This window comes from Canis aureus, chromosome 18 (assembly GCF_053574225.1).
Source record: "Canis aureus isolate CA01 chromosome 18, VMU_Caureus_v.1.0, whole genome shotgun sequence".
NCBI classification, from domain to species: Eukaryota; Metazoa; Chordata; class Mammalia; order Carnivora; family Canidae; genus Canis; species Canis aureus.
Genome location: NC_135628.1, coordinates 15,066,756 through 15,089,900, shown reverse-complemented (window position 1 = coordinate 15,089,900; position 23,145 = coordinate 15,066,756). Strand labels below are relative to the sequence as shown.

Here is a 23,145-nt window from a genome sequence, read left to right as displayed (position 1 = left end):
TGTTGCAGAGAAGTGAATTTCTTCATGGGATATGACTTGTTGCAAAATAATCGGGGGGCCCCAGTGGGCTTCATAAAGTCTTTTAAATGGCTGAGCTTCAAGAGCAGCTTTGTTCAGAGTTTGCACTGTTAGCTGGGCCGGGGAGGGCCGCCTTTGCCAGGGTCCAGGTCTCTGGGGGAAAGGCTTGCTGAGCCTAGACGGGAGGAAGAAAGAATAACACCCCCAGATGTAGTGCAATGAATTGTGTGATGTCCTTGCAAGATGCTTTCCCATTAAGGCTCCAAAAATATGTTCTTGCAAGGTATTTTTACCTTGAGACCCCAAATGGATGGCCTCCGGAGGCTGCCAGCCTCCCGGGAGGGGAGAAGCACCCTCCTGCTCAAATCTAGGAAGAATTGAGAGGACCTGGAGGCTTCTGATCCAGGTTCTGATCTGTCTTGGAAATGACCGGGCCTTCGGAGACTGAGGCTTGTTCTGAGTTTTGAGCCAAAGACTTAATCTGTCTATCTTAAAATGCACTATTTTTACTCGTGTGTTCCAAATGAAACCATAAACCACTACGGTTTATAATGGTCTGAAAATGGGGAGTGCTCAACATAGGCAAACATTTAGATTCCTAGCGACGAGGAAGAGACGGCTCATCTTCTTAGGCTCTAAACCAAGCTATGCGGCAGAGTGATGAGATCACCACCTCTGGTATCAGGGAGTCCTGCCGTTGAGTCTCTGCCCTGACTAGCGAGGTGTAAACCTGGGTGAGCCATTAACATTCTCTGCAACTCAGATTTCTTTCTTTTTTTAAAAAATTATTTATTTATTCATGAGAGACACAGAGACAGAGAGAGGCAGAGACACAGGCAGAGGGAGAAGCAGGCTCCATGCAGGGAGCCCGACGTGGGACTTGATCCCGGTCTCCAGAATCACACCCTGGGCTGAAGGTGGCACTAAACCGCTGAGCTACCCGGGCTGCCCTGCACCTCAGATTTCTCATGCACAAACTAGGGATAAATCGGTACTTTCCTGACACTGTTGCAAGGGTTATAAGGGACACAGCACACAAACCAGGTTCAGCATAGTCTGGCAAATAACAGATTTCTATAAATGCAAAGTGCTGTTATTCTTAATAGTTCAGCAACCTGCTCCGACAACTATATGCCACTTCATTGTTGGTTAGCAATGGATCAGTTCTCTTGCTTTGGCTATGGAAGGGATTTGCAAAAGTGGTGGAGGTTGGGGGGTTCAGAAAGATCTGGAAATGCTCATTTACATTAAAAGCAAGGACCATTGACACCTGCCATCTTTCCTACAGACCTTAGACACCTCCCACTTCTTGTACCTGCCTTAGGACCTCATTAGATTGGGGAAGAAAAGAGGTCTTGGGAAACCATTCTCGTGGCCGGGAAGTTTGAGTCATTTCCCCTACCAAACACCCCTTCCTCACCTTAGGAATGGTTTTGTTATTTTTTTCCCCTTTTCTCTCCATTTTTTTTTTTCTACTTTCATTGAACTGAGAGTTATGGTTCAGCCTCATCTTATATACTAAGGCTTTGTAGTGGACCAAACTGCCTTTTATTTTTTTTTTCTTCCAGCTCATTCTATGTAAGAATTATGGGGAAGTCAATTGTATGATCAGTAATAAAGAACAAGCAAGTAAAAGCTTAATTAAAACAATAAATCATCAATCAAATTTAATACTGCCACTGGCAACCACTGAACTATCTCAGTCCCCACCACCCTCCCAGTGATTATTTTCTTGAAGATTAAGAACAGATTTTGTCCAAAGGAGACAGGCTGGAGCAGGTACAAACTTGTGTTGTCTTCTCTATGAGTGTTCATACTCACTTGCAAAGGATTTCCCCTGACCGTATGTTCCAGAGAGAAAATCACTGTACTTTATGTCCTATTTATCAAAGTCACTGACAAGCAATGGAACCTGCCCCTTTTGTCTTTTCTTTCAGTCTTTGCCTAAATCTCTGTGTTCTAGAACTGTGACATTTTGCAGTCAGGTCTGTTTGCCCAAGACTCAGTTCTGCCCTTGTATAGCACCTTTGAGAGGTTACCTTATAACAGGGCAGGAGACCTTGCATGTCTGACCCAGGAGGCCTCTTTCTGGAAAATTTCCAGACTGGCTCAGCTACATGCTAATCTATTCCTAAAATCTCAACAGTCGAATAGGAGCTAACCTAATTCTAATATGATACACCCATAAATTTTAATGCTGTGCCTTAGCAACTAACCTCCCTGGCTGGCCCCTTAATCCAGGCCTGGGAACCAGGTTCTGTTCCCAGGTCCACTGCTAGCTAGATCTTTGAGGGGCCTGACACTTAACTTTATTGTGTGCCATTCCCCCATCTGCGAATCTTAAGAAACCTGTGAGGATTAATGAAATAATGTCTGCAGAGCTCTTTAGAAGAAACGTGCTATGTAAACATGAAGTATTATTCTTCTGTTTATGAGAAGTTTTATAATATTGCCTAGGAGAAATTGTGACCTGCGTTCAAAAGCACCATAAAGTTCCCTTTGGCTCTTTCGGGGCTGGAATTGGGTTACAATGGGGAACTTCAAGGAAAAGTTGACCTCTTTGACTTCACGCATGGGGAGACTAGAAATTCCACAGAGAATGCATGTGCTGATGTCGGATCACCTTTCTCCTTGGGAAGCTTGACACAAGACATTTGTATTCCTAAAAAACAAATACCTCTGTGAGCAATCTCGAGACTCTCAACTAGGGAAACATCATTGTGTCTTCAAATAAATTCAAATAAATTCACTGATAAAAATAAATTGATGAAGAGTCACAATGTCCTATCTGTGCTCCCCGACCACGATGGCTTTTGAGTCAAAGTAAAATTCTCACTTGATGCCAGAAGTTACACAGCATTTTTTGCGTGACCTGCTAACGTCTGATGTCTGGTTTCCTCCAACACTGTAAAAGTTTCTGGAGACTAGAGGGGAAGCTTGTAGCATGATTTCTCGCTCCAACAGCACTGAATATTATGGTACATGTGCCAGGTCTTTGGTTCGGCTGCTCTAGAACTTAAACTGCTGAGCTCCTGTACTTCTCAGGGTTGTCATAATGGGCATCCATCCCCTGACAGTAGCTAATGATAAAGGGAACAGACTATGCAGGGCTAATATGGGTCCACCCCCATGGATGTTTGCATTTTGGTGGGCGGATTCTTGAAGGCAACACAAGCTATAAGCCCCTCCCCAAATAAGACTGCAGTGATGATATGAGAGTGGGGTGGGGGTGGGGTTTGCATATATGGAGGAGAACGGGAAAGCCTCCAGGGTTCCTAATTTAAGCAAGAGAGCACTGTCCCCTCTTCATCTCTATGATACTACCTGGCCTGTGGGCTTCATTGACATATTGAGTGTTGTTTATTTGGGCAGAAAGAAGTACGACAACTTCTCGGCCTTCTTGATCTTCTGGAAAACTTCGAATTTGGTCTGAATTTGCTAGTTTGCCAAACGACAGCTGTTTGCCTCCAAGGCAGGCTCTGCTTCCTTAAGTGACAGGGATTGAGGGAAGATCATGCCATCTTCTAGAGGAAGAGACTCGTGTGGCCTGTCCCCTTCCTAACACGGCCGTGGGGTCTCGGCAGGCAGGGCACCAGATATTTTTGCTTTTTATTCTCATTTCAAGAGCTCTGCGATGCTCTTTCAGAGTCTAAAAATAGTTACCTGCCCACTGACATTTCTCCCTGGTCAGGCTCATCATATTAGCTGCTGTGTGTGTGTGTTTTTTTTTTCCCTCTCCAGGTTTCTATTTCATTATTATTTTCAAAATATAAATGAAAGGTCAGGTAATACTCCATATTTCATAGTAGGATTGGTCCTGGAAGATTCTTAGAAAAAAAAATATATATCTTCAAGATATTGGCTTGAAATAGGACAAAAGCATGTGAAAAACATCTTTTTTTCCCTAGTTGCAGAAAGCGAGCTGGGAAATCTCACGGTGGTGCCCTGCTCTCGTCTCTACCCCTCCGGCCCCCTTCAGTGAGAGATGGGGACCCTCCACACCACAGGCTGGAAGGGTGGGAGCCGCGCGCAGGTCTCACGTCCCGATGCTGGAGCCTGGGCGCTCTGTGCTGCCACCTAGCGGCGGGCCTCGGGCACAGCAAGCCGGCGGCCGGAATGCTGTTTGAACTTGGCCGTGGCTGAGGCTGTGGTTTGGCTCCCGTCCTTAGAGAGCTTTGTTGCCAGCCATGTAGACTTTTCCTTTTTTGCTCCCTATGCCCCTCCTTTTATTTTTGCATGTTGGCACTTCATTTCATGTGCCCCCAGAGGCTCTGTCTGGGGTCTTGATATGTTTGGGCTTTCAGAGAGGAGGCAATCATGCACACACCTTTGACAACAGGTAGATCATAGGCTGGCTGACCCTAGAAAGTGATAAACGCCGGGAGACAAGAGACTGAGAATGAAAAACGTTAAGGCTTATTACTCTTAGACACTGGTTAGGTCCTTTTTTTTTTTTTTCTCCTCCAGTGCTTTGCTTTTTTTTTTTTTTTTAAGATTTTATTTATTTATTTATTCATGAGAGACACACACAGAGAGAGAGAGGCAGACACAGGCAGAGGGAGAAGCAGGCTCCACGCAGGGAGCTTGATATGGGACTTGATCCCGGGTCTCCAGGATCACACCCTGGACTGAAGGCAGGCGCTCAACCGCTGAGCCACCCAGGGATCCCCTCCGGTGCTTCTCTACTACTATCTCTGCTGCATAGATTTGGGGGAGATTCAGACTCAAGCTGGAATCTCTAGAAAGTTCGTTCAAGGATGCCAGACTGGCTTTCAGAGGTATGACAGGCACAGCTACCTATCAGTATCCAAAATGGCATAACTATCCTCATTACCAGCAAACAGCTGGCATCTGTGGACCTTCCCAGGGTTGGTGATGACACAGCTCCGTGGGGGTTATTCTGCTCCATTCAAGAGCTCACGTCACACGTGCCAGACGGCAGGGAAGGCACCAGTCTCCCCTGAGGCCTCTGGGCCAGGACACTGTTCTGTTCCTGCCTGAGGGCCTGAGAAGTAGAAAAGTGCAGCATTTAAATAATTGCCTTTCAAGTCAGACAGACCTCTATTTGCATTCCAAATCTGCCTTTTCTGTGACCCGGGCAAGTTTCTTAACCTTGGTTCCCCATCTGTAAAATGGGGATAATGTGGATTTTTTTTTTCTTTTTGAAATAACGTATGTAAAATTCTTAGCACAGAGCCTGGTATATAGAATGTGTTTGGTAAATATGAATTGGCACCAGAAAAGGTTTCTTGAGTGAAAAAGTGAACCAAATGAGCCATGGCCTTGCTTCAGAGCAAAGGACACTTGGCATGCAGCGGGGACGAGGAGGCCAGGGGGACAAGGAGGCCAGGAGGGATGGGCTCCTGCAGGCACGGCTTTGTGTGCCACTTCTCACCAGAGCCGCTGGCTGGAGCCCGGTGTTTTTGTCTCCTGGCAAAATCAGTGAAAGCGAAGCGAGTGGTCTTAATTAACCTGTGCTTAAATTTACTCTGTGGCTGCTGGACTCAATTAGGGAGACAGAGGAATCAGCCTCCTACCAGCAATTCTCTATAGTTTTTCTTACTTTCTTCGAGGGCCTGCAATGATTCTAAGCATATGCTTCATATCCATGCCAACCAGACACCGGGAAAATGATCAGATATGGCAGCTTGATAGAAAAAATATATATAAAAAAACTCCGAATGTTATTAGAAGGGGGGAAATCCCCCACTAAACTATAGCTAAAGTTTAGGTTTGGTGTGTGTGTGTGTGTGTGTGTGTGTACAAAAAAAAAATTCCAGATGTGAAGCTACAAACCATCTGGTTGGAATAACTTTTGTGCTGGACTGTAGTTACAAGCTATTTATTATGAATCTTGGGATCCTGTTATGGAATTTGACTGGCTCCCAGGTTTCTAACTTAGCAAAGAGTTCCTACGTTTAAGAAAGTGTGTGTCTTCGTATTGATCAGGCCCGGAGTTGTGGCTCACACCCTCTGTGACCGCCCTTCGAGCTCTGAACTCCCCACGGCTGAGGATTTCTCCCTTCAGAGAGGAGGTGCACTTGGGGATGGCCCTTCCCTGAAGCTGCAGCCAGGTCTGCATGAGCCGTGCTAACAGATGTTCTGCTTAGAAAGTGCGTTCACTTCGCAGACGTCTTGGGGGTGGAGGGAGTCGGTATCTAACCACGGCTTGCAGGAACTCTACTGTGCCAGATGAAGTCACTGTTAATAATGCCAAACAGCATAGATACCTGGTCACGGTTCACGATGACTTTAGTGGCAGTAGAAGGACACTATTAGTTTTTTTTAAAACAGACCTCTTTTAATTTGAATTGTGACCATACTATGTCTTAGGTTTGTGATTTAAGGAAAATGATGGGAATCGACTAAAGAGCGGTGCCTTGCGTGAGTGTTGGTTCCACCATCATTATGAAGGAGAGGGGGAGGAAGGAACTCTGGAGGGCTCGGAGCTGGGACACCTGGGTTCGGATTGTACACCTGCCACCACTGAGGGACTGTGGACAGCTCCCGAACTCGCCTCAGGGTCACCGGGACCAAGAAGGCTCTCTGCGGAGTAGCGGGCCTCAGCCCTGGCTGCACACGGGAATTCCCTGGGGAGCTTGCGAAACCGTCTGGGCCTGGTCCTTAGGCTCAATCAGACCTGAGCTTCAGGGGGTGGGAGACAGTGCCAGTCTTTGTGAAGTACCACACTGGGGTCCAGATGTGCAGCTTAGGATGAGGACCACAGGGTCGTAGGAGTAAAGGTGGTTAGCCCCATGAGAGCCCTTCTCACGTAACAGACACCAAAAAGGGGGAGAAAGAGAGAATGGATTGCTCAGGTTTTATATCTTTTCTGAGCAGCAGTTTCCTTGTTTATAAACGGGGGAGAGTAATAATACTTATCTCACCGAATTTTAATAGGTAGGAAAGCCATGGCACCTGGCATACAGAAGAAAGTTACTGAAGCTCAAATCTTGTGAAGTTTGGTGACATGTATTTTCGGGGCGCATGTATCCAGCCTGTGTATAAACAGGCATATCCATCACGTTTGGATCTTCCCCGAGACATTTTAACAGCTAACTTTTCAGGACAAAACCGAAGATGCAAATACTCACCACACTTCATTAGCATAAGTGCTAATATAATGCAGCTGTCCCGTGGCTATAAAACACTGACGACTGTGTCTCTGCTTGGCATGGGGAATATTATTTTTTCTCTTACTGAGCTGATTCAATACTCAACTTTGTCATTATTTGAGTTGGAACTTTAGATTGCTGCATTTTAATGCACTCTACTATTAAGGATTGTTGGACGGCTGTGTGCAAATATTTTTGTTCTCACGATGCAGCCCTGGCCCAGGTAGCCCAATGGGCAAAATATGATTTACACAAATATTATCGTTTCTATAGTGTGTACGAAAAAGAAACCTTAGACCAGAGTGAGAGAAAGCCGTCCTCTCGGCATTCGGTTATCTAGGTTATGTTGGTTTCTAAAGAGGGGCCTTTTCATCCCCTCTCATGTACCCCTAATCTCAAAAGTCCTGTGTTTCTGGATGAATATTTCTGTTCCAGAGAGAGCAACATGCTTTCATGAGTGTTCTTGCCAAGATGAAGGCAAGATAGGAAGAGGGAGCCTAACAAAACCTCAGGCCTGTGTCTGGATTTGGGGGATTCTGTTTGGAGTTTCTTTCAAATGTCTCTTGTCTCTTTTTGCCTAGAACAAGGAAGTGACCTGTAAGAGAGAGAAGTGCCCAGTGCTGTCGAGAGACTGTGCCCTGGCCATCAAGCAGAGGGGAGCCTGTTGTGAGCAGTGCAAAGGTGATTTATGTCCTGGCCGCCTTCTCTCTGGCTGCTGCTTTGGGCATTTTTATTTCTCTTTTTCTCACCTTCCTCTTCACTCAGCTCTTGGCTGGGGTGCAAGTGGGTGTTGGGAGGGAAGCTGGTGTGTGTGTATGTGTGTGTGAATTTGGGGAGGTCGGTAGCCACGGGGGCTCTCCCAGTGGGGGAATGAAAGCACGGTGGACATCTGCATATTTGGTACTTTGTAAGGCAGGTTGCTGAAATGTGACAGAGAAGATGCAAACCTGATGCCTGTGTATGTTGGTATGCACATGCGCACAGCTTATTTTTATCAAGTTTGGACAGTTTTTCCAGGCTGCACGCTTGCCCTGCCTTACTCTGCCAGAGAGTCTGAATTAAGCCCGGATTTTATCATTCTGGCCCCTATTAGTTTCTTTCTTTCCTTCCAGATTGAATCAAAGTTCCTTCTCTTCTTGCCTTTGAACCTTTCTAAAATATCTTTGCCCTAACTTCATTTTCCACAGCCCTTCAGCACATGCTCTCTCTCTTGAACATGTTGTTTCTCGTGTAGCCTCTTGGCCTTGGCTTGGGGCTCTCCTCCCCACCTGTTCAGATGCTGCCTGTACTCAAGACCTCCAGCCCTCATTCGTCCCTTCCCCTCTACAGTTCTGTGGCACACAGAAGTCCACAGAGATGCTTCAGTGATGTGTTTTTCCTCCTTCATTTACATTCAGTAAGTCATTAGTTCCTTGTGGTCCGGAGCCGGGTCATGTTCCAACATTGCCTAGTGTAGGTGTGGATAGTGCCTAACAGAGTGGGGCCCTCAGGAGGTGCTGTGAGCATCATAGCTCAGGATGTGGGCTGTGGAGTTCCACTGCCATGCCAGCATCCAGCCGTCCCGGGTTGCTGAATGTTCACCAAAGTTTGTGTCCTTGTGACCTTGTTTGGAAAGAGGGTCTCTGGAAGTGTAAATAGTTAAGTCATGCTGGATGTAGGTGGCCCCAAATCCAATATGACTAGTATCTTTATATCAAGAAGAGGAGACAGACACACAGAATTCAACCATATTTTGAGAGAGGCAGATGTAAATACCTGGGCCCTATCCCCTGGGACTCTGATTCAGTTGTTCTGGGGAGGGGGATAGGGATCTGTCTTTTTAAAAAGCTCCCAAGAGATTTAGTGTGCATTCTGGATGGAAAAGCCATTAACCTAGATTTTGACCTAGTACCAGGTGATTTGTATCCCCACAGAAGAATATACACTATTTTTTTTTTTTTTTGAGGGTGGAGAGGCTTAAAGAACCATCAAAACACTCTACAGATACTAGGTCAACTAAGGCCCATTAAAAAAAATTTTTTTTGGGCTGAAGTATAGTTGACACACAAAGTTACATTAGTTTGAGCTGCATAGCATAGTGGTTTGCCAACCTGTTTATTATGCTGTGTTCGCAAGTGTTCATCTCTCATCATACAAGTATACACTATTACGGTGCCATTGACTCTATCCCTTATGTGTGCCACTTATTTCCATTTCTTATTCATTCCAAATTCTCTAAAGCCCACTTTTAATGACAACCCATGGGTCCCAATATTGAACAAAGATCCTGTGAACTTTCCGAAGCACACTATTATATAAAATCCACATTCCAAGAATTAATGCCTAATTGTTTGTTGATAACCACAGTTATTGTAGTAAGTTATAATAATTGCTTGTTAAAAAATTAAAGACTAAAAAAGCAAAAGAAAACCCAACAGAGACAATGGTTAGAGTTATGCCACCACAAGCTGAGGAGCACCTGGAGTTACTAGGATGCAGGAGAAGGCAAGAAGGGGCTCTGCTCTAGAGCCTTCAGATGAAGTGTGGCCCTGCCAACACCCTGATTTTGGACTCCTGGTCTCCAGAGTTATGAGAGAATAAATGTCTGTTGTTTTAAGCCACCAAGCTTGTGGTGATTTATTATGGTAGCCCCAGGGAAGAGAATACATCAACATTTTTATTTGAGCAGGTGGAGACTTGGAATCTCTTGTGTCCCCCAGTTCACTCCTATGAGATGGGGATAATGATTGTGTTGGAGAGAATTGAATGAGAAAGTCCACTCAGAGTGCTTAGCACAGTGTCTGGTGTGTAAGCATTTGTTAGTTAATGCAAACGTAGTAGGTGTTCTTTAAATACTTGTTGGGCTTGACTTTGAAAACATACCCTCTGAAGCCTTTCGGAGCAGGGCCAGGTAGGGTGGATAATATTTTTTCGGAGCCTTCTCAATAACCATTTACCTATCGCCTCCTTCCTATGAGTTGGGAATCCGATGTTTTACCCATGTGATTTCTGAGAGCTATCAATGCAAGGTCTGAAATGGTCATTTGTTAGGAATCTCCCAAGCAGATGGTCAGATAAAGTGATTCTAGGGAAAAACACATTAGCAAGCCAACTTATGTCCAAGTTACTGTAGTTTAACCTGAAAGAAGCTCCTCTTTTCATTCTTTCATTTTTAAACTGCTCATTTGCCATCTTCATCTTTTCAGTGATTAGCAAGGCTGCCTTGCCAATGAGAGGCCAGTTGGATACCATAGCATGGAAGCACCATGCATCAAGGGAGCATGCCCAAGGCTTTTGGTTCATTTCCCCATTAACTGTGTTGAAGAAGGGCATTTTCTGTTGCTGTAGCATGTGGCTGTCTTTTCTGATTGTCCTGCTATTTCCCATCATTCTTCCCTCTGATTATCCCAATCTTCCAAGCAAAAGGGATACCCAAGGCAAATCCACTTCCTGAGTGTTCTTTTTGAGCTTAAGAAGATAGCTTTTTCAAATTAAACTGGGCCCAAGAATAGACCAGGGAATTCAGCATTCTGATATCTCTTTCTGATAGTTGTATCAAACTTTTGGGGGGAGGTCAAAACCCCCAACCTCCCTTGAGGTGGTCCTTCATGAGGAAGACTCATGAATGCATCAGACTTCTCAAGCTCTGGTGGTTGATGTTGGAGTTACCTACTCCATTTTCTTTATTTCTACTCTATAACAGTATTTGTCTCCTGGATTTTAAGAGACACAATTGTATTTGCTATTAGCTACTGGCTTGTTTATGTTTTTCTGATCAGAAGAGTAACATATGCTCAGAGAAGAAGCTTTGAAAAATAGTCTAAACTGTGGGAAAGCAGAAAATAAATTACTCATAATCCTACTACCCAGAAGTTACACTTGTTAATATTTGGTGTATTTCTTTCCTCTGTAAAAGTGTTTATCTAGCTAATATCTTACTACTTATGTTGCATTAGTCAAAAAAAATTCCACTTAACCTCAGGGCATAATATCTTTTCAACTTATTTGGGACTATGGCCCTTGATGGGTGTATACGACTCTGTTGTGGGAAGGTATCACCATTCCCTGGGTCGTTCTCCATTTCTGGGTATTGAGGTCATGTCTTGGATTTTAGCATTGGGCAAGGTTAAAGACAAACAGTTGAAACCAAAGAGCAGGTACAGTGAAGTAAAAATTGGAAAGAGAGAATCAAGAGGAACATTACCCCAGTAGCAAGAAGATGTTAGTGTTAACCCACAGACCACTCTGGATTTCCAAAGGAATCTAGATGGACCACTCCTGAGCCCTTTTGTGCCTTTTCTTCACATGAAGAAAACAATAGCAAACCCTTAGCTGCAGCAGAGATTCAGAGACAGTAGCTGTGCTTCTCATAAGTCCTCTTCTAACCCGTGTCCTCCATGCCAACACTGGGGATTTTGACTTTTCTAACTCAAAGAGGATGATTCAGGGAGGAATCATATTAAAGAGGAGTTTGTTGATAATGCTTTATTTTAGAACAAAATGATGTTTAGGCAAGATTGTCTCAGGGTCAAATAATTTTGATTAGGTCAGGGAATAACATATAAGGAATTTTCCTTAGCAAAGAAATGGGACCTCTGGTTTTGAATCATTTAATGTATGGTAAGCAGAGAGCTGATGGACTTAATTTGTGTTTTGAAAGGCATTCACATTCAGGGGTACCACCTTATGCTCATTCTAAAGTTGCTCACCAAACAGATTAGGCCACAGTGCAGCCAGGCCTGTTGGAGAGATGAGCACAGCACACATCCGACCTGGTGGGGTGGGTGGAGGGTGTGGATCTGCCAGGCTTTCCAGCAGAGATAACTCTCCTGGAAGGGCCTCTCTGCCACCAGCAGGAATGCAGGAAGGTGAAATCTAGCATTGCTACCTGGGTGAAGCAGTAGTGAAAGCTTTCTAGCTGCTTTGGCTTCCCCTTGAGTATTGTTTTTCGTCTGTTCTTTCTCTTACCTAAGGGAATCATGAGTATAAGCCGTGATTCTCAAAATGCAGTGGACCTACCGAATCACCTATTAAATGTAGATTCTTGTGCCTTGCCCCCTAATAGTAATAGTAACTGAGGTCATCATCCTCTTCATCAAAATAGCAGCGGCTGCTATAACCCTTATTCAGAGCAAGCCATTAAATTCTCACAGCTCGGGGAGTCCAGGTGGCTCAGTGGTTTAGCGCTGCCTTCAGCCCAGGGTGTGATCCTGGAGACTTGGGATCGAGTCCCACGTTGGGCTCCCTGCATGGAGCCTGCTTCTCCTTCTGCCTGTGTCTCTGCCTCCTTCTCTCTTCATGTCTCTCGTGAATGAATAAATAAAATTAAAAAAAAAATTCTCACAGCTTAGTGAGGTAGGTACTATCATAGCCCTATTTTGCAGAGGAAAAAAAATGGTAGCACTGAGAGGATCAGTGACTTGCCCAAGGTCACAGAGCTAGAAAATGATGGAGATGGGGCAGAGAGTGTGGTCTCACTGTTAGGATTGCAGGCCTGCTGTATCACAAGCCCTGGGCCTGGGTCCCTGAGTCTACATTTCTAGGTTTCCACCAGGCCTCTCAAGGGGGCTCAGGCTTGAGAACCACTGCTACCAGATGAAGAAAGGACAGAAAGACAGAGGGTGGGCCTTCTTGATGAGGGAATGAGAACCACAGATTTACAGGCTGTTTGGTTGGTATCTACTCTGATCAACACATCTTTGAGGTGAAAAAAATCTCTTTGTTCTCAAACTTTTACACTTTGTACTTAAGAACTCTACAATTTGACTCTGACCTATTTTCTATTTTGCTCTCCCTTTTGTTCTAACCAAATTGATCTGCTTGCTGTACCTCCATATTAGTCATCATGGCCTTGGCAGTGAGGCCATCATGGTCCTCTAACTCTATGCACTCCTCGGATTTGTGAATTGTATATTACTACAACAATGGTGTAAGAAATAAAGTAAAATAGATATGACCAAGAAAATTTAACTCAAATGTTGAAGTGCTGATGAATGTATATCAAAACTCATTCCCAGTTATTTAATTGTGTAATAAATGGGGGGGGGGGATTGATCCCCAATAATTGGTTGTCCACCTCCCATCATCGGTTTGGACTTTTCTCTCTTCCTCTTTTCCCTTCTAGCATAATTATATATATTAACTTCAGCGTGATACCTGCTATATTAATATATTATCATACCAAAAAATTTAAACAAAAGGGGAAAAAAGTCCTATTTGAACTACAAAAATCCATTCTTCTCAGAAATAACAACTCTCATCAATTTATTGGATCTTTCCCAGACCTTTTCAGTTTATTACATAGTTGTTCACACATATATACATATGCATATATACATAATTTCATATCTATGGCTTTATTTTTACATAAATGGAATTAAATGTTACATCATCGTTTACAGTTTGCTTTTTTAAAAAATATTTTATTTATTCATGAGAGAGAGAGAGAGAGAGAGAGACAAAGAGAGACAGAGAGAGGCAGAGACACAGGTAGAGGGAGAAGCAGGCTCCATGCAGGGAGCCTGACATGGGACTTGATCCTGGGACTCCAGGATCATGCCCTGGGCTGAAGGCAGGCACCAAACTGCTGAGCCACCCAGGGATCCCTACAGTTTGCTTTTAAAAAAGTATTTCAACAAGAGTAGGACATAGGAATTTTCCCGTGTCAGTTCATGCCTTTCAACCATTGTATGGATTCATAGCATACATGTACAGTAATTTATTTAACATCTCCCCACTGATAGTTGTTTAGATTTTTGTTTTTTTTTACTAAGAAGGGAACTAGCTTGCCATGACTATTGTGCCTACATGTGTATGTTTCTTAAGGACAGAAAGCTGGAAATTGATGTGACACGGACAAGTTGTGCAAATGTTCAGTTGAAAAAGACATTCCTCAGTGGGCTCCAAAGAAGGCAAGAATAGTCTCCTTTCCTAGTCTCCTCACAGTTTTTAGGCTGTTTCTTCCTGAAAAGATTATGGAGGAGAGAAGGGAGAGTTAGTGTTACACATGGCAACATTTTAGACATACTGGCTGCCTTCACCTTAAAAGCTTGCCCCTCCCCATCCTGCCAGTTCCTCACTTTCCGCTGCCACATGGACTCTGATCCTGCTACTTCCCTGTTCTCGACTTCCCCCATAGTACAGGGAATGTTTTCCTTCCCCTTTCTGTGGTCTGATGAGGAATGGTAGCAAGTGCCTCTTAAAGAACCTAGCTGAGGTCTATCCATTGCTTTCGTGCTTTTCTGTGTATTCTAGAAAGCACTGACAGTTGTCAACAAGTTAAGACTTGAATGATATTATTTTCACAGAATTTGGCCCAATGTTGACAACCTGCAGTTTTTGAATTGACTGAATTTAGATAGAGCTTAGATAAAGGAAGGGGGAAATGTTTTACTTGCCTCATATTTCTAAGAATGATCTCTCAGTTAGAAATACCATTATTGGTATCTTTGTCATCCTAATCATCAAGCATACTCCACATTTGAAGCATTTGAAAGTGCTCTGAGTTTATTACTTTTTGTTTGTTTTGATACTTCTAATGTGTAGAAAGTATGGAGAGAAGAAGGTGTATTATCAGCTCATTCTTTCTTGGACTATCTCTTAAAGAAATTTGGGCCACATAAAAATCCCATATTATGCAATGTTTATGTTTATGCCTATATTTTATTCTTTGTGCTGTCATATATTTGGGCCACGTCTGTAATTAGTGTTCATAGCTTATTTATGATTATGTGGGGCCTAATTTCATTCTTTTAAATAATTACAGATATTTATATCTACTGGATTTTTAAAAAAAGATTTTATTTATTTATTCATAAGAGACAGAGAGAGGCAGAGACATAGAGAGAGAAGCAGGCTCCATGCAGGGAACTCGATGTGGGACTTGATCCTTGGACCTGGGATCACACCCTGAGCTGAAGGCAGACGCTCAACCATTGAGCCACTCAGGCGTCTCTATTTCCTGGATCTTGATCTTTATGACCGTGCCCATTCTTTAAGGGTCTTTATGAGTTATTCCCATTTTTGTTTGGGGCCAGGCTGCTGATGAGGAACACACATTCATGATGACATTGTTCCTATAGGAAAACACAATCTTTTATACATGGATCACCTGCTGCTGTGATTAAAAGTGGAACCTGCTTGTATCTCCCAAGAGCTCTGACTCCAAGGCTTTTAAGAGCCTTGGGCTTTGCCTTTCAAGTTAGTGCTCTTGACACCCTGTGGGTAGTGAGGTGTTAATCGAGGATTGGTTTTAAGATCTTAGCCTCACTACTATCTCCATAGAAGCAGTTCTGAGGGATCTTGTTTTCCCACAAGGCAGAATACTGGGTTAGTTGGTTTGCATTCACCACTTAGTCCTCACAATAATGAGGTAATTTCTATCTTTCTCATTTTATGTATGAGGTAACTAAGGGCCCAGAGAAGTTAAATCATTCATTTGCCGAGGTGTTAATGACCCACAGCTCAGCCAGAGGGTGTCAGTGTCCTCAAGGACCTAGCTCTCCTGAGGGGCAGAGGAATTCCATCCAGGGGGACCTTTTCTAGGGAAGGTGTGCCAGAGTGCAGAGGGAGAGGGAGGAAAGAGATTACCTGGGCAAAGGACTGGGGAGTGTTCCAGGGAAGGCTTTCCAGAAAGGGCAACTCACTTTCATGAACAAGGAGTTAATCACGTCCGAAGAGGGCTATTCAAGGAAAAGTTTCCAGGTGAAGGTCATAGTACACACAAAAAAACGTGAAATCGTTCTTAAACATTGTCTGCCACTATTAATCATTTAGGGAACGTGGTAAAATGCCGCTTTCTGGGCTTTCCTTTAGACCTGCTGAATTAAAACAAATCTAGAATAAATTTTTGTTGATTTGTTGATTGGAGGAAAGAGATCAGATAAAAATGTAATAGAATCCTATCATGACTTCTACTTACTTTCCTCTGAAAAAGATGTTGATATTGAAAAGGAAATTGTAGGGATAGATCTACTTATGGACAGAAATGTGAAAATTCATATTTTTCAGAATTCTTAGGAAGATTGTGTGTGTGTATGCATTCATGCATTTTGTTCCTGTTTACTTCAATCAGATTGTTTATATTTCATTCATTCATTCATTCATTCACTCAACAAGTGTTTACTAATCTGCATGCTAAGTTTTTATGGGATAGCACTGTTTACCAAACTATTTTCAACTGTTATGAATCCAAAAATAGTCCTTAAAATAGAAAAGTAGGTAGATTATAACTAGCTCTTCTCAAGCAGTTATTTCAATGTACTTCTCAGATTATTTTATGTTAAAGTGGTTATAAATTTTCATCCAAATAACCTAACAACAAGGCAAAGATTAATCTAATTTGAAAAAACTCAATATTGTTTGATGGAAACAGATGAAATCATTGAGAGACAAATACAGTTTTGGCAGCGTTCCTGTATTTACTTGGATTGAGAATCACTGTTTAATTTGGGGTTCTTTCATGAACAATAATGTATTTGTTATCTGAATATATGTTTGTTATTAGTGGATCATAAATGAATAAGGTGTGTTTCCAGCATTTATAGGTCAAATTCCATCTTCTTCATATAGAACATGAAATATTAATTGTTAGCAATACTTTGATGAAAGAAATAAAAAAGTCTTTCATTTGTCAAGTGGGGTTTATTTTCCACAATCTTCTCTTGCCTGATTTCTCTTGCTTTATCTTACTTTTCTATGGGTTGTGATCCCATAGGTTGCATTTTTTTAATAGTTTAACTTTTATATTTGATTTAAAAGATATCCTACTATGTCTCATGAAATGAAAGAGACAAAGTATAAATATTTGCATACTAATTCCTAGAATCAGGCCAACCATCCTGGGTTCTGATAAATAAAAATTAGAGAGCACAGAATTCATGGAGAATTTTAAGGGGATTTGGCTCATTTATATAGACCAATTTACTGACCAAAGTAAAAAGGAATTATGAATAATGGTAAAAAATTGAACATTATTAACTACAGGCTGCCTTTATACAATTCAAGGTCATGAATAAGGGGCCTCTTCTCAATGTTGTTTGGAGAGTGACCTGCAAGATGATCATGCCTTTTATAATACTGCTTTGTGGCTGTTTGGAGGGAGGCGCCCACTTATCATATAATAGGAATGAACATTAAAAAAACCCACTTATTTAAAAATAGTCACACTCCCTATGTTGACAGAGTAAATTGTCCTATTGTTTAAACATTTTAAGATTTAAGATTTAAGATTTAAGATTGCTGTTAGCCTTGTGCAAATCTGGTTGTTTGCTTTTAACCAAAGTTCTTTTGGCAGTCCCAAGAGGGCATTGATTGTTGCCTAAACAAAAGAGTGGCTCTTTCCTCAACCTCCGTTTTTCTTTCTTTTAGAGGGGACCAGATTCTTTGGTAATGATTATAGGTGTTCTACCCAGATGCAATTTGCCCCAGCTTTCACATCCCAAATAAGGAATGAGCTGTCTTCAGGTTATTGCTCTAAAGGTCATTAAACCATACTGTGAACTACAGTTAAAGAAGATTTTTCGAGGAATGACATATTTCAGTCTTCAGGTTTTTATAGATATTTTAATATTTAGCCCTGAGGAAGTGGTTATTATTATTCTGATTTAACAGATGGGGAAACTGATGCTTAGGGATATGAAGTGATGTTTTTGAAGATCCCACAGTTGCTGAGAGGTAGGGGAGGCGACTTAGACTCCAAATGCTCCTATTCCTGCTATCACACTGCCTGTGAGATAAGAGGGAGGGAGGAGAAACCTGGATTAGTAGGAGAACTCCAGAAATAAAGGAGAGAGATGACAACCTCAATTTTATCTTTGCCTTGCCACACCCCTTTTCCTTCCCTGGGCTTTTATAGCCCGGGTGGACTTGCAATTTCAAAGGAAATATGTGGGCAGAGAAGTTTTGTGGAGGTGATTGAAAAAAACATGTGCCTTAGGAAGCAGTGGCTTTTCTTACTGACATTTTTTGGGAACCCCTAACTTAATGTTTTTTTCCCCTTAGTATCCATGACTGCTTATACTGCAGCAGTGCCCCAGTGAGACAATTTAGATGTTTAGTCTTTTGTATGTGTGTGCCTGCTTTCATAAAATATTTTTAATAGAGAATGCATTCATACAATTAAACTACACAAAGCATCTACAGTCAAAGGAAGGCTTTCTCCCACTCTTGATGACTCTGACCACTTGATACCCTTTCCTGGAGATAACCACTTAACCAGATTCTTGGGGATCCTTCCAGAGCCAACCTTTGCACACTATGTGTGTGTTTGAGGGTGTGTGTGTTTTGTCTTCAACCAAACGAAAGTATCCACTAGCTTTACTTCTAGCAGTTTTAATGCTGAGACCCTAACATATCACTTAAAACATCTTAAGAAATTGCATTGCTTTGAAAAACATTCCACCATTGAGCTACTCAATTCCAGGGCATTCTTATTTTTATCATGATTTTGAGCATAGGAGAATTTCTGATATGTTCCTTGAGGAAAGTTGTTAGACTAATGGAATGCCTGCATATACATTTTAACTTATGCAGTATAACTAATTTTATCTACTCAGGCTCAGTAATTTGAGTGGGGATTATTTACAGGTTTTTAAAGACAAGAAAAAAAACCATAACAAAACAACGAACTGGAGGGGTTTATTTTTCCCCTCCTTTACTCTAACTGAAAAAAGATGTATAAAATGTTATATTTCAAAGATTGGTTTCCCATAATATAAACCAGGCTATTTTGGCATTTAAATAAAAATGACCCTATTTGTTTTAAAAAAAATCTTGTTAACATTAAAATCATACTTTACAAAAATCTGTTATAGTTGTTAAAACTAGTAAGAAAACATAAAACAGAGATCAGCTTTCCCTGTCAGATTTGTCCCAGCCCATTTATTCAGGGCCTCTGTTTTTTAAATTCTGTAAGATTTTGGAAGGCAGTTTAAGTGAAGAGTTTGTGGTTGCCTTTAAGTTAGAAGATTCGATTTTCAAGGCTTGCTGCTGGCTTGGGTGCATCAGTTTTCACTTTTTGAAAGTGGGCAAGTTGAAGATGTTTTCATTGTGTTGGAGGAGACTGGTGGCCCTGGTCTTCCTTTAGTATCATATGCAAAGTGCTTCAATCAGGTATGGGCTTGACAGCTGTAATAGAACACAGGTGATTTCAGCATTCAGCTGCTGATACACAGTCTACTAATTTTCTATTGGTACTTAACAAGCAATGACAAATTTAGCGGGTTAAAATAACACTCATTTATTAGAGTTTCCATGGGTTAGGTTTCTGGGCACAGCTTACTTGGGTCTCATAAGTCTGCATTCAGAGTCAACTAGGGCTGGGGTCTCATCTGAGGCTCAAGGTCATCTTCTAAGCTCATGTTATTGTTAGTAGAATTCACTTCCTTGCAGCTTAGAACGGCTTGCTTCTTTCAGGCCAACAGGAAAGCATCTCTCTGACCTATAGATACTTTAAAGGGCTCATATATTAGGTCACGCCCATTCAGGATAATCTCCCTTTTTAACAACTCAAAATCAAACTGATTAAGAATATTAATTACACCTGCAAAATCTATTTATCTTTGCTAGGCAAGATAACCTAATCACAGGAGGGCCATTCATCACATACACATGTCTTGCGCACAGTCAAGGGGATTACATCTTAGAATCCTACCAACTATACTCAGACTAGGTCTGAGATGCGTGGCAAGGAGAAGCATCTATGGAGAATGCTGCTTAGAGCCAGAAGATAGCTTATGATCACACTGCACAGTGTAAGAGCTAACAAATGCTGACTCTTGGCTGTTCTCTCTCCTCCTCTGGTCTGGTGGCCATCAAGACCTGCAAGGTCTGGTTCCTGCTATCCTCTATCCTTCTCTTGTTCTGGACTTCTCTAGTTAGAAGACCTTCGTTTCCCTGTGTTCTGCCATAGGGCTTTGCATATCCTGTTGACTCTGCATGTTAACTAGGTTAACCTAGTTAACCTGTACCCTTTCTTTAGTTCTTACTTTAGGCATCACTTCCTTGATGCCACAGCTACTTGCCATGAAATTAAGTATCCCTTCTTCTTAAGACGAGGCATCATTTTGATTTCACATTTTGATTTTCTGTAACACCCACTAAGCTGGAGGCTCTGTGAGGGCAGCGACTATAGTATTCTCAGCTGTGGTCACTGTGCTTGTCACACAGTGGTTGCCTACTAAATATATGTTGGAAAACGGGGAGTAGGAAAAAGATAGGAGAATTTGGACCAAATTTCAGCCTTCCTTAGTTAGTATTCATATGCTGCATATTTAGTGTATTACTATTGAGCCATATATATCTTTTTAAAAACTTTTTATTATTTTTAAAAGTTTTATTTTTATGCATGAGAGACACAGAGAGAGAGGCAGAGACATAGGCAGAGGGAGAAGCAGGCTCCTGAGCCTGATGCAGGACTCAATTCTAGGACCCTAGGATCAGGACCTGAGCCAAAGGCAGACACTCAACCACTGAGCCACCCAGGTGTCCTTCAAGTCATATGTATCTTAACACATCTTAAGTCCTTTTCGGATTCGGCATGGCTTAAAAAGGAGTCGAATAAGAATTATAGGAAGAGAATAACAATGTATGACAGGCATGAAAAATGGCTGAATGTTTATACCCAGCCCTGGGTTCCCGATACTTTACTGTTTCTTCACTGAATTCCATACAGGTTAAAAAAAAAAAATCCTCAAAATCACCAGCACCTGTGTGTATTTTTATGTGGCAGTGACTGTAGTGCATTTCAGTGTTAACAGACTTGGTGATAACCTCCATGTAATTTTTGGTAGCTCTTTCCTTGTATTGTGCAAGTTACCAAATAATATTATGCAATTATGACTTCAAATTTCCTAGTTACCATCATTTTGATATGATTATCTGCTTCCTTTTTATCACATCACATAAAACACACCTCTAATTTGGCTTTGAGTTTTCTGCAGCTGCTCTTAAAACTATTTTGTGACTCCTTGTAACTTGTCTGCCATGAAGAATAAAACCTCTCTGCACTTGAGGATGATTTTCCCTCTTTCCTGTCTTATGTTTCCGTATAAGAATGAAATCATAGTGATGCTTATCATCTGAAAATTTCTTGGAATCAAAACACTCTGATCTCCTCTGAGGCTTCTAATGGCATTGCTTCATGGAGGCTATCGGACCAAGAGAAAAAAATAAAGTGAGGGGTTCTCAGTGAAAAGTTGGGGTCCATCATTAGAAACTACAGGAAAGAAACAATTTGACATGGAAGCCCTCAACACATGCTTAGGTTCTCTTTGATTTTCTGCTTAAGTTTGGCAACTGCCAAAAATGGAAAGTATGTCTGTATGTGTGACATGTATCTCTTTATGAAGATGCATGACTGTATATGCATCTATTTATTATTTTAAAAATGATCATAATGCTGTACTTATAACCATTTTTATTGGGCTTTGATCAAAGATCACTCTTTATCTTTAGAAAAAAATTAGCACTTTTTTTTTCTTTTAAGATCAAATGTTCTAGGTTCTCTTTTTGAGAGGAATCTCATCTTGAGAGTTAGTATGTATTTGCCTTAGAAATCTGTCTGCTGGAGAGGCTGATGTTTAGCAGTACTGATGATAATGAAGGTGAACAAAGTACATTGGTATGTCCATGAACTTGAGTGCATCTTCACTCAGATGAGCTTATTTACACCGGAGCCAGCTAATTATGTTTCTGGTAGCTTGGTGGTTAAAGGGCTCAAGATGTTTATCTGCAGACATGCTTGGGCATTGACCAGCTGATGTTTACCACATGAGGCAGCCTTCTGACTACCTAGAATGTCTGAGCATTCTCTGAGCCATACCTGGGACAGGCAGAGGGATCAGATTTAAAAATGCACTTTGAGTTTTTGATGTTTTGGGTTCTGGGGACTGTGGTATGGCCACCGTGATGAGGCTGTGAATGCAAGAGTAATGGCTTGAAACCTCCAGGGGCAAGGACACATTGACAGGCTAAATTCAAAAGCCAGGGTAATATTTTCATGTATCTAGACAAGGAAATTCTGTGCTCTGAGGCCTGTGGATTAGATAGAGGATAGTCATAAATATTCTCAGTCTTTCAAGAATGACAAGAGGACAAGACTTGGAATTAGATGCAGAATCAATTCCCAAATCTGTCACTTCTAGTTACTTGACCTTTGTCAAGCCACCTCTTTCTAGGCCTTGGTTTTGTCTTTGGCAAAACTCAGGGGTCTTGAACCTGGATGGCCTCAGAATTGCCAGGGCTAATGTGAGATATTCAGATTCTGGAGTTCCACTCCAGGTCAAGTGAATCATAATTTCCAGTGAGTGAGGCCCAGGCATCTGTATTATTTTTTTATTATTATTGTGGTAAAATATATATAACATAATTGCCATTTTAAAATGTATAGTTCAGTGGCATTGAATGTGTTCGCATTGTTGTGCAACCATTACCACTGTCCATTTCAAGAACTTTTTCATCATCCCAAGCTTAAACTCTATCCCCACTCAACAATAACTCCCTATTCTCAGCCCCTGGTAACCTCTATTCTACTCTCTATCTCTGTGAATTTGCCTATTCCAGGTACCTTCTAGAAGTGGAATCGTATCACATTTATCCATTTGGAACTGGCTTATTTCACCTAACATAATATTTTCAATGTTCATTCATATTATATAGCATGTATCATGATTCTATTCCATTTTGAGGCTGAATAAGAATTCATTGTGTGCATATAACAGCTTTTGTTTATCCATTCATCCAGCAGTAGACATTTAGGTTGTTTCTAGTGGGCATCTGTATCCTTAACTAGCTCCCATGTGGTTCTGATGTTCAACAGGCTTGGAAGCCACTGGAATTAATGTTCTTCTGGTTAAATTCTCAGTTTGTGTATAGAATGCTTAGGAGGAGGGTGAGATATAATGTCATAACTTAAAAGATGTGACTATTGGTATTTTTAAGTTATTTATCTAGGTATATAGAAAAAAGAGCATGGCCTTGGATGCCAATGAAATCCCCTAAACTCTAGCCAAATGTTCATGGTCTGCTCTTAGGA

The 23,145-nt window shown here is 41.7% G+C and overlaps 1 protein-coding gene across 3 annotated transcripts in view; it reads left to right on the top strand.

Moving 5' to 3' along the window:
* The window catches only part of BMPER (BMP binding endothelial regulator), a 244,030-nt gene that overhangs the window by 23,340 nt on the left and 197,545 nt on the right, over window positions 1–23,145 (top strand). For all 3 annotated transcript variants that reach the window (XM_077856229.1, XM_077856227.1, XM_077856228.1), the window contains exon 3: window positions 7,715–7,814. In XM_077856229.1, the coding sequence (XP_077712355.1) occupies window positions 7,715–7,814 (100 nt within the window). The remainder of the gene's footprint in view (window positions 1–7,714; window positions 7,815–23,145) is intronic.